General features: G+C 36.9%; 1 protein-coding gene across 1 annotated transcript; it reads right to left on the bottom strand.

Moving 5' to 3' along the window:
- Positions 1 to 104: 104 nt before the first annotated feature.
- On the bottom strand, positions 105 to 15,907 carry LOC104119802 (uncharacterized). Its single transcript, XM_009631392.4, has 9 exons — positions 15,149 to 15,907; positions 13,544 to 13,684; positions 10,263 to 10,643; positions 5,374 to 5,478; positions 3,930 to 4,070; positions 1,276 to 1,479; positions 978 to 1,070; positions 698 to 809; positions 105 to 614 (listed from the first exon to the last, which is right to left on the bottom strand). Exons 1-9 carry the CDS (start codon positions 15,644 to 15,646, stop codon positions 571 to 573), a joined length of 1,719 nt encoding a protein of 572 aa, XP_009629687.1. The 5' UTR covers positions 15,647 to 15,907; the 3' UTR covers positions 105 to 570.
- Between the last annotated feature and the right edge of the window lie 682 nt (positions 15,908 to 16,589).

Raw genomic sequence — 16,589 nt, 5'->3', positions numbered from 1 at the left:
CCTGTTACCTGTATAAGCAAGTCCAAGCATATCACTGGCAGAACCCAAAAGTAAATGTTGTTGGGGGTCGGGCGCTTGGGGGGGCAGGAGCAGACAAATGCAGGTTATCAGAAATGCATTTAGAATACAAAATTGATTCTTTTCAGGGTTTATGTGACCAGTTCTACAAAATACTGGCCTCCCTTCTGCATCTCTTATTTGTATACAGGAACCCAACAAGCCAAAGCAAACAAATGCTAAAACAGAGTGCTATATTTCAGAACCTAGTAAGTCAGGCGAAATGGAGAACCTAATGTAAAAAATACAAGCTACCATATTAGTACAGGAGAATGCATTCTGCTTTAATGAAATACAGTACAAAAAGCCATTCTAACTTAAATCTGCACAACAGTACAAAAGTTTGAACTTGTTCATGCGTGCACAGGCAATAGCATTAAAACTCTCAGCTGCCTCAAGCACCAAAAGAAATGGCAAAAGAGGAACTTGCTGTGGCGAAACTGAAATCTACAGGGAAAGTCATGTGTTTCTGCTACTGTCTTTGCAATACTGCTGCATGACCTCTGTAGAAGTCTAATCATTTTGAAGACAGTACAATTGCCGTATATTTCCTGAAGCTGACAAATTATGGGAGAATGGGTGAGAGAGAAGGAGCAAACTAGTTTCCATTACACAGAAATGTTTAAACCATCACAATTACCATATAACCAGTCTTTAAAGCACTGATGGAGAGCTGTTGTTAATTCCTTTTTCCGGCTCTCTTCAAGCTCAGCTTCCCGCAAGCTCTGCTTAATCTCCTCCAAGTTTTTTTGCTGAAACATCAAGTATGAATGACGATTAAGCAAAAGTTTGACAACTCACGAAAACCTTTAGAACATGGAATGGACTGTACTACTGAAGGCATAAGAACAACAAATGGCAATGGGGTAAACAAATGTTATACAAAATAATTACAAAAAAGTAAAAGTTTTTCAACTTACCCTTCTCTGCTGCGATGCCATGTAAGCATCAGGTAAAGGGAATGGATTGTTTTTTGTTGACCCAGATTGTTCACCTTCAAACCAGTGTGGAATCTGTGGACATGGAGATGTGTTCTTATTAGCATGCAAATCATAATCATAAAGCAAGAGATTTTCAACAAACGTTCCTTTGACAGAATACAGATTTCAGTTTCGGAAACTAACAAGGATACAGGACGATTGAAAATGGAAGCAATACTATGTAAATTGAAAAATAAAACTCAAATATGAACTCGTCATCCAGATTGTTTAAACATACCAAAAAGTTAGTGAACTGATCGGGGTCTATGCGACTGGCGGACTCAGTCTGAACATCAGAAACACCTGCAGGATGTGAAAGCGAATCATGTGGATCAACAACGCCAAGAGCCACAGGTTCATCCCATTTGTTGATGGCTGGATCAATACCAACTACATTCAGGTGCTCCTCCAGCTGGGAGTAAAAAGTATTGTATGGAGCCACCTGATAAAACCATGAAACATGAACGGCGCTCAGAATCTAAAATTCCGCGGAACTGTTAACTCTGAAGCTAGGAGCATACTGTCACAATAAATAGAATGGAGATGCATATAATGAGAAAACACAGAACACTCTACTGTCAACTCTTACATCTGATAATAAAAATAGAAAGAAATGCATTAACCAAGCCCCAGTCAGCTTAGGAAAATATTTTTTTTATGACGGTGGTGTCTGAATCAGCTTGCACGCACCTCGATTATTCCCGGAGTACCTGCTACCTCCCACCAGCACAGGTACCGGATAAATCCGCCCACTAAGGCTTTAGACAGATGAGAAGAAATCATCTACAGCTTGTTTGGATGGTTGTTATCCATCACTTCATAATTTATAGTTCTATAATGTATTATATTGTATTGTATTATTTTGTGGATACAAATTCAAATAGATTGTATCTTTTCTTGTGGTTAAGTAACATTTCTATTGTTTGATTTCATTGTATGGTATTGTATAATAATTGATAATTTACTAACAAACCCTTGTTGTAAAATATACTAGTAGTTGTTTTCGCTGGTAATACCGCTAAATTAATCATAAAAATATTGGTGTTACTGATAATTTTTTTGATAAGGTTAAAATATTGGTGTTCCTGATAATATGCTTATGATTGAGAGTTGCAAGGAATTAGACGTCTGATCGCAATTCATGTCTAATAGCCATATACTTCCTTCTTGGCTACTGTTTTTTAACATATACTACTAAAGCAAACAACGACAAACAAAAATTATGACAAATAATGATTGCACCAAGTTTTTTTTAAAAAAAAAAAAGAGAAATCATGAACTAGTACATAATAATTGCATACGAACTAAGAAAGAGAAATACTTGTGGTTTCTAATTGGCTATAAGAGTAGCAAATGAACCTGAAATATGTGGTAGAGATGTCTGATTGCACAAGTAAGAAAGAGAAATACTTGTGGTTTCTAATTGGTTATAAGAGTAGCAAATGAATGTGAAATATGCGGTAGAGATGTCTAAAGTAGATGAGAATGAAGAACTTATAGTATGATAAAGATAAAATAGGGTATAGGGTGGAGTTAAATGAAAAAACAGGGTAAATGGTAAAATAGGATTATCAAGTAATAAGAGCATAACGGGAAAGAGAAATAAGGTAACGATCCCAACAGACCAAATCAGTCGTCACACAAAATGGGCTTTTTTGCTAGCATTTTCTGCTTCCCTGGGATATGGATCTCGAACTTAGTGGTTCTCCTCCTACTTCTTTGACCATTAGGCCACATCCTTAAGTGCAATCAACTTAGTCGCAAAACGTGGATCTTTAAGCAAAAGAGCCATGAAGTCAAAGAATTCTTAGCAGCAATGTGCCCAATAAAAACTACTGCTGCGAGATAAAACCTATTAAGATGCACCGTCTATTTAGTAGACGACTTAGTAGATGGGTATAAAAGGTACGGAAGATAATATCACAGGTCATTGCAGCATCAATCGCCTTTTTGGGGGGGTTATGGTAAACCCTAACCTCCCCACCCACCCCCAAATCCATCCCCAAAGCACCCAACCCAGAAGCCAAACAGTGGCGTTTTCCCACTTTACTCCGTTGGTGACTCGAAGTTCACTTATCGTGGTTGGAGTTAGACTATCCATCATTTGACTTTTGCAAATATCACTTCTTAGCTTCCTTATTGTTAGCAACTAGTTCATGGTTTAAGCGGGACGTAGTTGGACCTGGTAATATAAAGTAAAGTACACCTAGAATCCCTAAAGTTGAATTTTTCACCTCTGGCTATCCATATATACCTCATGCCAAAGTTTAGTATCTCGATTTTCTAAATTGAACAGACAGTCAATTCCACTAGGCACACATTCTGCTCCATCATTTAATGAAATCAACTTAAATTTATCTCCACTATTCAACTATTTCAAGAAAATTACCACAAACCAAATAGGTTTCCAAACCTCTCAATTGTGCTAAACTGACAGCCACATTTCCGATTGTGCTTGTCCCATGTTGTCTGACACGTGACAGAAACAGTTCCTGATCAGGTGCTTATATTTTGCAGTTTGCACCCAGATAGGACCCTCAGATTACCTAAACAAAGAGCTGCATGGTTCATAAGGTATCTGCCATGGTGTCTATTTGAAACTCCTTTTTCTTGCAGGGATCCAGATATGAAAACTGACCCAAGACCAAGAACTGCTAGTATTTTAGTCATTTTCCACTTGTCATAAAAACAAATAAGAACAAATGCTAGTGTAAGATCAATGATAGCAAAAGCAAATGCAAAATGGACTCTTGGGATACATTCTGAGTTTGCAGTGAAGTTCGATGCCACCGAGTGAGTGGCATATAAGCATTAAAAATAAAATGAGAGAATTGGTGATCCATGGAATAAGATGAAATTTATTCAGCAGCAGTGTAGAAGCTTAAGATTCACCTGCAATTTATGGTTATCACCAACAACAAGTGGTGTTTGATTTACTCCCAGGAAAAATACACATTCACGACAGTTGACGATACAGATACGTTTAGCCGCTGCTATCACGTGCACACGTTCACAGTGCTCAACTCTTACAGCCTGTAAAAGACGTTACAAAGGGAAATGCTCATATTTCATCTAGAGAATCGGACACATAATGGTGAACCATATGCAGTCATAAATCAATTAACTCATAAGACAAGCGGAAACTATAGTTTATGTGGTATTTATTACACCTTGACCCAAAAATTAAACACCTCAGGTAACTGTTTAGTTTTTATATTGAGATTTCAAAATCACGGCTAATTTGAAACATGCATAGACTTCTAAGTGGCAGCAGAAAGCAACAAAGTAGAAAACATCAGTTTGATAAAGCATGAATTTCTTTCTTTTTCATCTTATTGCATGTATGTCTAGCTGACTTTTCCATGCCTAGCATGAACGTGAGAAGAGAACAAGAATGCAAATCTAAAATCTCTGGGTGCCAGGTAACAACAAACTCTCACAAAGTTTAAAATCCACAATTGCTTTTCACAATTCCTGCTGAAGCCAGCACAGACTAAATGAATTCTTAAACCAAACTGCTCCAATTGAATTAAACCTTAGAGAAACCAAATTTTCTGACAAGGTAAGCCCAATGTTACCTGTCATCGCATCCCTTCAAAATCAAATTATTTGTCAATGTCCTAAATTAGTCAATTTCCAGCTCAGACAATTGATTAATCAAATATAGAAGCCTTTGCATCTTTATCGCCAAGAATATAAAATAAATACTCCCACCGCTCCACTTTAAATGATTTTTTGGTATTTTTTCTGTGGTTCACAATATTTGATTTTTTAAGATATCAAGAAGGAATTAACTTCTTTTTTCCAAAGTTACCCTTGGCCTAAAGAGCCTGGGAGTATCTGTTATATTTCCAACGAACAAAGTAAGGTTAATATCGTCAATTTCATTGTTACTAAATGCTAAAAGGTAAATTCCTTAATATGTGTGAAAACAGCCAAAAATCAATTAAAGTGGCCCGGAGGGAGTAATGTTTAAAACTTCTAGATACTTCACAAAATTAGCTTTTCATGAATAAAAGCCTTCAACAACATCAAGCGTTGGCAACTTGGAATGTGCTCTACACAGGAGAACAGAATACTACTTTACAGCTTAAACGTATATAGAATAATTGTGGGAAACAAACAAATGACAATGCATGATATAACAAAAACGACAACAACAAACCCAGTGTATTCCCATAAATGGGGACAATGCATGATATACATACATCATATATCGGATAAAATTTACAAGTAGTTCATAATGCAGAACTATAGTTATTTTAAGCACATTGATAATCTGAATACCAACTTAAGAAGGAACACGCAAATCTTCCTGAACTCTCAGGGAACCTACCTTGCCAACAGCTCCCAGGAAAATGGTTGCATCAGAGCATCCGTATACTGTCGCATATTTCAGAGGTGCTAAAATGTAAATGACTGATTCATGGCAATTGACAACCTGAGCAGAAAAAAGAAAAATGAAATGGAGAAAGTTTCAAGATCCATGTAAAAGTCCCTCTTTTTAAACTAATTTAGATGACTGCACAAAGCATACAAGAGAAGTTGATAGAATGTTGCAGAATTATTTTTTATTGGATTACAAGTCCCCAACTTGTTTGGGACTGACAAATACTCCCTCTGTTTCAAAAAGATTAGCAGTATTTCCTTATTAGTCCGTTTCAAAAAGATGGCACATTTTTATATTTCCTTAATGGGAAACTTTTATAGCCACACAAATGCTATGACTTGTTTAAGACCACAAGTTTCAAAAGTTTTATAGCCACACAAATATTATGGCATACTTAAGACCACAAGTTTCAAAAGTCTTCCTCTCTATTAAATTTTGTGCCAAGCCAAACTAAGACAAATAAATTAAAACGGAGGGAGTAATTATTGTCGTCGTTGGATTACAAGCCCAAAGCATTACCTAAAGAACATATGACATTCATTTTAACCAAGGCAAAAAGAAAGGCTAAAGATTTTACCAATGCAAAGTCATTTCATGTTTTACTCCACAACATTAGCCCACAACTGTAACAGCCTCACAAGGTTTTGGGAGTTGAGACTAAGTTGGGATTTACCAAAGACGTTAATGTCTGAGCCGGGTTCGAGCCGTGGAAACAGCCTCTTGCATAAATGCAGGGTAAGGCTGCGTACGATAGACCCTTGTGGTCCGGCCCTTCCCCGGACCCCGCGCATAGCGGGAGCTTAATGCATTGGGCTGCCCTTTTATTAATGTCTGAGCGCATAGCTAAAGAAGCACATACAAGCTGATCAACCATTTCCATCCTAAAGACATAGCTTTCTTTTTTTATGAGATTGGCTTTCAATTGACCAATCAATCATGACTCAATTCCAAACTAATTGCGGTTGGCTATATGAGCCCTCTACACGGGTCCATTTCATTCTTAAGGGATTCTCTAAACTAGAGGTTTTCTAAACCACATTTATATACTGGGTTCTAAGAAAACTAAAAAGCTCTTGGCAAGCACTAGACCTAATACAAGTGAAACGACAACTGAGATTTAATGCAAGTTGGTATTGCCTATATGGATCCTTTGCTTCCACAATAAGTTCTTAACTAAGTCACATTAATCCCAAGAGATAGCAGGTCTTTCATAACAATTTTTGTCGAGGTAATTTTAGATCTACCTCATCTCTTTTTAGCACCTTCACTCATAATTGTGTCGCGCACAAATGAAACTAATGCATATGGATGTCCGTAAGCCTTGGCTAAACTATCTCACGTGACCTTTCTTTTGCCATCTATCTCTACTATTTGCATCCTCTATCGGATGCAGTCATTTTTAATCTTGTTGAATCATGTACAACTTGTCTAAGACGATTATCTTGTTGATATGTTGGGCCTCAAAAGCCCAAGTTTCCCAAAAGCCCAACATTCACCCTCACACTATATTATTGGTCTCAAAATTGCTCAATGAAACTTACTTTGTTACTTCGGTAGGCATCTTTCAATTGCGTATTACTTCCATGAGTTCCATCACACTCATCTATTTCAACCATTGTGTTCTGATCTAAAATAAAACATCTTTCTCTGTCATGCCTTTTTCCCTTGAATGACTGGCCTAAATATGTGAATTGTCTGCATTTAAGCATTACAATCGCATCAAATATCACTTTACCTTCACGTGAACGAAAAACTTGTGGTACCTATATTCTATCTTACTACTACATATCTTAAAACCCCAATTCTTAAGGGTGCTTCTACATAATACCATTTTTTGATTGATTACCTCACTTGTTTCTTAATTGACAGAATATTATACGCAAAAAAAAACATGCACCAAGGAACCTTATCTTATATACTTCTGTGGTCCGGCCCTTCCCCGGACCCCGCGCATAACGGGAGCTTATTGCACCAGACTGCCCAAGGAACCTTATCTTATATACCTACAGTTAAATCATTTAAAACTAGGGCAAGTTGGTTCACTCATCCACAACAAAGGTAAACAAATAGGGGCACAAGCCAGATTCCTGGTATAAATCCACGAAAGTTCCTCTATATCTCTCTTCGCCATTTTCACACTAGTGATCGCTCCATCATACATATCCTTCATGACATATATATATTTGATATGAGTTCCTTTCATCTCAAGCATCAACCTAAGGGCTTTTCTTTGCTTTCTATTATAAGCTTTATTTAGCGCAACTACTATCATTGAGATCCTCTTCCTCTTCCTCTTTCATCAACTTTCCTATCAGAAATACAACCTATGTTGTAGATCTACGATGCATAAATCTAAATTGATCCTCCACTAATCTCTAAATTTATGATCATCAATCTTCAATAACATTCCATCATGATTCATAAGTTAATATCAGAGATAGTTTTCACAATTTTGAATGTCTCGCAATTCTAAATGAAGAATACCCCACTCGTTTGGCTACTTTCTACTCCTTAATATAACATTAAAATAGCTGGGATAATCTTAACTATGCATATCTCTCCAAGCACTTCACAATTATCAGGATCACAGGTTTTTAAACCATTTTCATGTCATCCTTTAATTCATTAGACCTCTACAAATGTAACTAAGGTTTTGTCACAAATGTACGAAGATCTATAAAGCTATCATTGTGATTTCTGTTGAGCAATTGATTGCTATAGCATCTTCATTTTCTCTTTAATCTCATTGTCTCTTGTCAAACCTTGTCGACAGTCATCTTTAACATACTGAACTTGGTCCAAAGTCTTTATCCTCTCCCCTGTTGTATCAACTTATGCATTTCTTTCTCCCTTTTCGCATCAACTTTTGTATAAACCATCTAAAGCTGCACCTCACCCTTTGCTAATCACATACCTCAATTTCTCTCTTAACTCGATAACTCTTTAAAGACTTATCCATCTTCTGTTGTAGGTAACTTCCTGTATAACTCTTTTTTTCTTTAACAACTATTTGACTACTTCATTCAACCACCACAATTCTTGAGGTCAAGGCCCTAGCCCCCCCTTTTTTTGACAAGTAAAGGAAAATGATGAAGGCCCTAGCCTTTAGACACATTTATACTTCCGATTGCTATTTTCTTCAAGTAACTATCTATTTCCTTCTATTGTATATTAACAGTAATTTCTAAGCTTCATGCTCCCTCTTTTCTAACTTGTCCTAACATGTTATTCGCTTTGTAGCTTTTAGTGTCAGTACCGAATTCTCAGTTTTATGCAATTTTTCTACTTTTCCAATCCACTCTTTGCTTCACATCCAAGACCACTCCTTAGTATCATCGTGTACTCCGTGCACGTCGCTCTGTCGCATCTATTGCCTTTCACTTAATACCCTAGTAAAGCCCTATACCAACAACTTATCCAAAACTTCTTCCTATCATTTTCCACATACTCTCAGAGTACATTTCTCTTCTAGCCTCGAACGATCTATCGCCAAACTGACAGGGGACTTGTATCTTGACACACTAGCCCCTAGGACACATGAGTAATAATGCTTTAAAATTGTCAAAAAAATAAATCAAACAACAGCCAGAATTCCAGACATATGTTGAAGCTATTGCTGATCAGTTAGACACGAAACCAAAGAGGCCCCAAAATAAGTTGCCAACAGAAAACTACTTCAATGAATTAACTATTAAGCAAGCAGATTCTCAGATACATGATGCCATGTAAGAGGAATTCTCCTTGCTGTTAACTTAGAATATTTAGCCCTTTTTGGGACAAGTGCACAATTAATATTAATAGCTTCAGATATTAAATTAATATAACAAAGTAACAAACATATAAAGACAGTTCTTCTACATTAGAATCTTTATAGATAATTCTAGTTTTCCAACTTCACGATTGCATTGATCATGAGAACAAACATCAGAACATAAAGACAAGTGCGCACATACACAGATTACAGCACATTACTGGAAATTAAAATTCTTCAATAAAAATGGTGTTCTGGAGCATCCGTGCAGCATCTTATTATCTGTGTGCTGTGTCTGAAGTTTGTATTCTTTAAGTTCCAGCCCAATTGTCTGATGTTCTTTTAAAAATACGGAATGTTAGCCAAACTGCACTGTAACTAAGCTCCACATTACTGTGTTTCCAATTCAAGGAGGAGGATTATACTGGAAGGATACCCATTGATGACAGGTAATGCACAGAGGAACAGGACTTCGATAAGGGAATTGTGGACCTTTTATCAGAAACTCTACCAAGAAGAGAGCGATTGGATATCAACACAAGAACGGGTCGAATTCAGTATTATTATGGTGCAAAAGCTGATTGCAATAGAATCTTTACTATTCTGATTGCAATAAAACCAACTCCAGATATTTTATGCCTGACATTTGTAGAAGAAAGTGGCTCCATTTTGACGATATTATATCTTGATATAACTTCACAAATGGGCAAGACAGAATCCTGTCTCTTCTAGAACAGAAAGCACCAACAAATTATAAATACTTCAGGCACAGTTATGATTCAATTTAAAACCAAGAACATGCATTAAAATGGTGGCAAAAGAAGCACATTCAGAATAAGCTTCCTTGAATCAGACCACTGGGGTGATTTTATTTTAAAAATTCTAGAGACCAGATCGAAATATTAAAGACTAAGGAAAGATTCCCGTGCTACCGACAAAATACTTGTCTCACAGAAGCAGTATCAATTTATATTGAATCATGCAACTTATATCTTTAACAACAATAAAATAAATTCAGTTTTTTTTTATAGGTAAAATTACGTTTTAGCATAAAAACAATAAGATAAAGTAAGTTAAAATTTACCTTCACAGAAGAGCCTTTAAGATCATTCTGCTGACGTACATATGATGTTTTCGAGATTCCCTCAATGAAATTTGGGCCTCTAGGACTCAATGAACTCTTTACTGAACTTGCAGAGACATCAGCCATTGGCACATCCTGGTCGATGGCACTGGTTGGTCCATTTTCCTTGGCAGAAGCCCTCTCAGTAATGCGTTCCAGAGCAGACGCTATATTTTGTAGCAGCCAATCATGTACTTGAGCTGCAGGAACAGGAACAGCTGGCATGTCTGGATCTGAATTGGCAAAAAATGGGGCATTCTGACTCAATGGGATTCTCTCAGATCCCTTTTCACCAAAATAGAATAGAAAACCAAGATGCTCAAATTTCTCTGCGGACAGAACCTAAAGGAATTACACTAATTGGTCAGCTTTACAGCATATCTTTACCCAGTACTCTATGACACAAAGGTAAGAGAAATGGCTGCAAACAGGCATAAATTTAGGCAATAGGTTCAGCAATAGATGTTTCAGTTTCTAAACTTCCTGGCATCAGTTGTCACTGAGAGTTTCACAAATTGCAATTACTAGGGGAATTTTGTTTTTCTTAGATCCTACAATATCGTAGAAATCAGCATAACAGAGGGCATCATAACTACCCCAAGTTCATTAGAGAGGGCCCCAATCGTCAGCCAGGAAGAATTCTATCACGAGGCATAAAAGTTGGAAAAGAAGGCCTGACAGGTAACATCATGTGCACTCAGTTCCAGACTGACAAAAAGTGCATATGGCTGGCATATCTGCAGTTAGAATCCATTTAACGGCCATTATCCTTGCACAACCTGTGAAATTTGATGCATGGGAATTAAGTGCATTGGAAATTGCCAAATTCTAAAGAAAATACTCCACTATGTACCTCACGAGACTCCCCCGTTCATATACCTTCTTCCACATAGTTAAAGGACAGACTCTCCTTTTACTCATCAAAGAAAAACGACAGACTCTACCAACAGCACCCAATAAATAACATTTTGTTACTTGAAGTATCATTTCCATCAAATGCCAATTTGGAGATGGGATATTCACACATGCTCTCTCAGGGTTCTACATCAGGGGCTACACAAATTTCAACTGCGTGACCAAGTAACTATAATCTCCATTCTTTTTCTTTCTTCGACAAGTCGATCAATCGTCTTCACTTATCTCAATTAGCTTGTTTGATCGATAACCTAAGATCAGGCGTGCCTCCTTTGTGATATAGAGGACGTTTTAAAATTCATGTAGCACTGCTGCTTAATCTAGATTGTTCTTGAGACTAGCATCACTAAAATGTAAAATGTCATGTTCATGTTCCCAGAGAAGACGTGAGCTTGAACATAGACGGAAAGAAAAAAATGTTGGGGATGATGATTATGAATTTCAGTGATATCTACAACTATCCAACAAGGCCAGGGTTCAGTATCATCAGCTATGACGAGGCTAACTGTGCTAATCTCATGTCAAATCCTCAAATCACATAAGTATCAGGCCCGAATATTTAAAGAGGAGTAGGATATCTCATACATGGTGATGGACCTCTACAGTTCGATGATTCCCATGAATGATATATTCTAGGCTATTGGTAAATTTTTTGATTTGGTTAATAAGTTTAGTCACTTGATGGGGAAATCCTACGTACGAGGCAGTGTACCCACGTATATAAACTTACAAGGACATGATTTTCTACAAAAAGCGTCCAGTCACCATTACTAGCCATGATATTGGTAAATAGAATTTGGAAACAGAAAATATTATTTGAAAACAAAACCCACTTTGATACTGGTAAATATGATTTGAAAACGGAACATATTCACAATAAAAACTATCTTACTTTCTAGAAACAATCTCATGCATCCCTCCCACGTAAATCCATCCGTCTCCACTGTAACTAACCTTGTAAACTGTACTTGACGCCAAAAGAAACTTCTAAACAATGAAACTCTATGGTCAACCTGAGCCTAGACATAGATAATACAGCATATAAACCTAGGCTAGAGAATGTAGAAATAATTTTAGAACTACCAGAAGGGGCTACATGATATTAAATTCTATATACAGGATAAAGAGAGTACTAACTATTTATTGAAGTATTAAACAAAGAACTACTCACATGATTCGATTTTATGTGACACTCTTTCCTCTTTAGCATGTTCCAAAAAGATTGACACCTTTTTCTAATGAACCTATTTACTTGTGGTATTCTCATTTTACCTTAATAACATACTCTTATATAATAAAATACTCTTATAGGAATGACATAGCATCTTTCGGATCACAAGAAGGTAAGGGTACTTTGGGCATCTTATACACATTTAGCTTATCTGTCAAAAGTTTCCTTCTTTCTTAAATTCTTTATCCAGTCAAATTGTCATATAACATTCACATAAGCAAACTAGAAGTAATCATACTATTTAGTGAACAAGTTGAAGTGGGCGTTGAACTTGTCCTGGCCCACACTTGCTTGAACTTTATTCTCACGCTTGGCTAAGTTCACACTCACCTAAGGCTGAATCCTGATCTTAATGGACAGACTTGTCGAGCTTCGAGCCCAACCAACCCATTTGACAATCCAAACCTTCCAAGATACCTCATAGGAAAGAAAAGTGAACTTTACATGATACTAAAAAAGTTAATATATCTGTTGACTCTGTAACATGAACGCAAATATAATTACATCTTTTTCATCGATTGGATGCATAGTTAATGTCTTACTGCATAAGCATGATTTATAAAGACCAGGACAAAAGTAATTCAACAAATCAAACCTGAACCTGCTAACCAAGTGGTCTAAGAGAGGTAAAGCAAAAACTTTAACCTGTTAATCAAGTGGGTCTAAGAAAGGCAAAGCAAAAACTTGAAAGGAAGCTGTTCTACATCGATACAAGTGGCAAGCATGTAGATGCAGGGGGGAAAACAACGCCCGATGTTATACATCATTCACCAGTGGATTTTTCCATTAGTATTGCCAGGCATACAAACCTCCCCACCTGCACCTCAGTTTCTTTCTAGTTGTAGCAGTTAACCATAAAAATTTATGTTCCTCCCAACTCTTTTGTATTCGCATTGTTTCTCTCTCAAACATTCACACCCCATCTTGCAAGACAACTTAAAACCGCATAGAATCCAAGGCCATACCGCGTCAACTCCCTTAGAATTCTTTATTTTTATTTTTAGCATTGCATGTTGAAATCATAGGATATCAGCTAAACCATGTATGTTGAATAACAAGAGGGGTGTTATAAACATGAAGTATGAAATTCACAAACCAGTGTTTCGTCGCCCTCTCCTTCTACTGCCTCTGACAAAAGAGACAGAATGTTTCCCAGGTGCTTTTGTAAATAGGATAACTGATGAGCCTCTTCATCAGATTGTGATGGCATATTTCGTCGACTATTGCTACGTACAAGCTGCAATGATAGAAACAAATCTTCTGGTTATTATTACACAGCAGTTCAACGTGTGTTTCATGGTACATGCCACACTATTTAAATGAATAGCGCAAATAAAGAAAACAGACTCGTTAAGATCAAGAAGGGGAGTCATTTAACATAGTCAGAAAAACGAGAATATGAAGGAACAATTTCTGCTATAAATTGTAAACGACTCAATGACAGGCAAAATACTGGAAATAGTTCAGTTGAATAGATCTCGCTTCTTCCAAGTTCACGTATAGTCTTTAGACCATGCCTCTTAGGAGAAATAAGAAACTTAACCACTTTAACACTCTAAGCCTCAAGCCTAAGCTGTACTTCATCGAGAATTACGCATAGCTGAAATGAAGTTAGTGGCTTATGAAACAACTGTAACAAATTGTTGTTACCCTTCAGGAAAAAGCTATAGCAAAGCTTGGAACCTATGACTTAAAAACTACTACATAAATATTTGAAGTTCCCTGGAATGAACTTTAACATTTTACAAATGTAAGTCAGCAATTGTTAAGCTTCCCAGTTACCAAACAAAAAACAGAATAGAAAACTCATGTTATAGCTTTCCCGGGGAAGCATCCTTCATCAAGAGCCAAGAATCAAAAGAAAGCAAACTTGCACAACCATAGGCCTATCTACAATTTTATGAAATTCCATGCATAGGACCAGGGAGGATCCACGGTGTTAGCTATGGGTTCGGTCAAACCCAAAAGCTTTGGCCTAGATCCGAAATATGTGTTAAGAAATCCACTAATATGTACAAATATTTAATTATGAACCCCGTTATTAGCACTGAGGTCTATCCTAGAATCCCGAACCCATAAAGTTCAAATCGTAGATCTGCATAGGGCCACAACATCCACCACTACTCTTTCCGCCTACAGCTTAGTATAAACTAGTATTTTAAAACTTTTCTACTAGATATATATTATTCTACTTAGTATAAAGTTTTGACACCAAGTACAAAACTTTATTAGTTCTCAAGTTCTTTTCAACATGGTAAACATTTCATCTTACAACTTCTTCATATTATCTAAATCCTATTACAAAAACCATAACTACAACTAAAAGCTTCCAATAAATAACCAAAAATGCAAAGAAAACTCACTAAACAAATCAAATCAATGATAATTAGAAGAGCTTTAAGTTATATATACCACAATGCAAGGAATTTTTACACCATCACCAGACAAATCAAATCAATGATAATTAGAAGAGTTTTAAGTTATATATACCACAATGTAAGGAATTTTTACACCATCAAGCCACCTTTTACCTATTTTACCAGGTAATTAGTCTTGTTTTCAGGAGTATAAATCCCACATTTAAGAAGGCTTACCCTTTGGTGACATGATAATGTAAACAATTCTTTATGTTTATATAACTTAAACTCTAATTTAGAAACTACACATCACAAAAATGCCGAGTTTTGAACAATGTCCTGACCTGCAACGGCGACAATGCAGACAAGAACCCGTCGAAAGCCGAAGTAGAAGGCCAAACATCAGCTACAGCAGCTGAATCCTTATGTCCTTTAGGAAGCAACCTTTTGTAACTCTGAATGTACAAAAATACAACCAAATCAAACACATTAACACCAACAGAGCCGACCTCGGAGGGCTTAGCGGTAACGAGAGGGTCCGAATCGGAGTGAAGAACGCAAGCAATGGTTTCAAGGACGAGGCGAGCGTGTTCGGGCGAGATCTGAAGGGACTCAGCAATGGATTCCGTGTTAACGCGTTGGTGCGTAGTACTTGACTCGGAGGAGGAAAGGGAGGATAATAGCTTGTCCTTAATTGGACCTAGGGTTTGTGTTCCGTCGGTGAAGATTAGCTTCGGGATCGGTAATAGGCCGTGTTCAAATGGCTCCCTGCGTGGGTGAATGTATATTGGAGCGGTGGATGGTGTCGTCGCCGGTGACGGTGTTTCATCGGATTCCGCCATTAGTGTTATTAGTGGAGAGGAAAAAGGTGAGAAAAAGCTCTGGAAGAGTGGAAATGGCAGTGATCAGTGCCAATTTATTTTCTTTAATCAATCTCTTACTCGAAAAAACAAAAAGAAGAAAATGGCAGTGATCAAAATCTCAGCGAGAGAAAAGCAAGGTTGAAAGCCCGCATAGTGTTGATTTGTAAAAACTTACCTACACTCGTCTAAATAATTACCAATCATTAACAAAACAAAAATGCATATGTAAATGCAAAATATATATTTTACATTTATTAACTTGGCATAAATACCCAGGATAAAATTTTGTAATGCCCCAGAAGATAAAATATGTATTACATCCACGTTCAGGCTCTAAGTTGGACACACGGGTATTCAAAAAGTTGTAAAGTTATATATATAATGACCGATAGGTCGTTTTGAGTATTTTAGTTCTTTTTCCCATGTTTGATGCCTTAGATATATGTATTTGTGGTTATGTAACTTGCCGGGTGATTGGTTTAGTTTCGGGGAAGTTTTGGAATGAATTGGGACATTTAGTCCCAAGGTTATATGCTTAAGTTATAAGAGTTGACCGGAATTTGACTTTTATGTTGACGACCTCAGAATAGTGTTTCGATGGTTTCAATAGTTTCGTATGGTTATGTTGGACTTAGGCGTATGTCCGGATTTGGATTTGGAGGTTCCTAGGCCATTTTGGCTTGAATTGACAAAAGTTGGAAGGTTTAAGGTTTGGAGGTTAATAGGTTAGACCGAGGGTTAACTTTGTTAGTATCGAGTTCGAATTGTGGTTCCGGGAGTTGGAATAGGTCTGTTGTGTCATTTAGGACTTGTATGCAAAATTTGAGATCATTCCGAGTTGGTTTGATATGGTTTGGCACGAGTATTGAAAGTTGAAAGTTCATTAGTTCCTTAAGCTTAAATTGGAGTGCGATTCATAGTT

The sequence above is a fragment of the Nicotiana tomentosiformis genome, chromosome 3 (genome assembly GCF_000390325.3).
Source record: "Nicotiana tomentosiformis chromosome 3, ASM39032v3, whole genome shotgun sequence".
In the NCBI taxonomy this organism is placed as follows: domain Eukaryota; kingdom Viridiplantae; phylum Streptophyta; class Magnoliopsida; order Solanales; family Solanaceae; genus Nicotiana; species Nicotiana tomentosiformis.
This window is presented reverse-complemented; position numbering and strand designations above follow the sequence as displayed.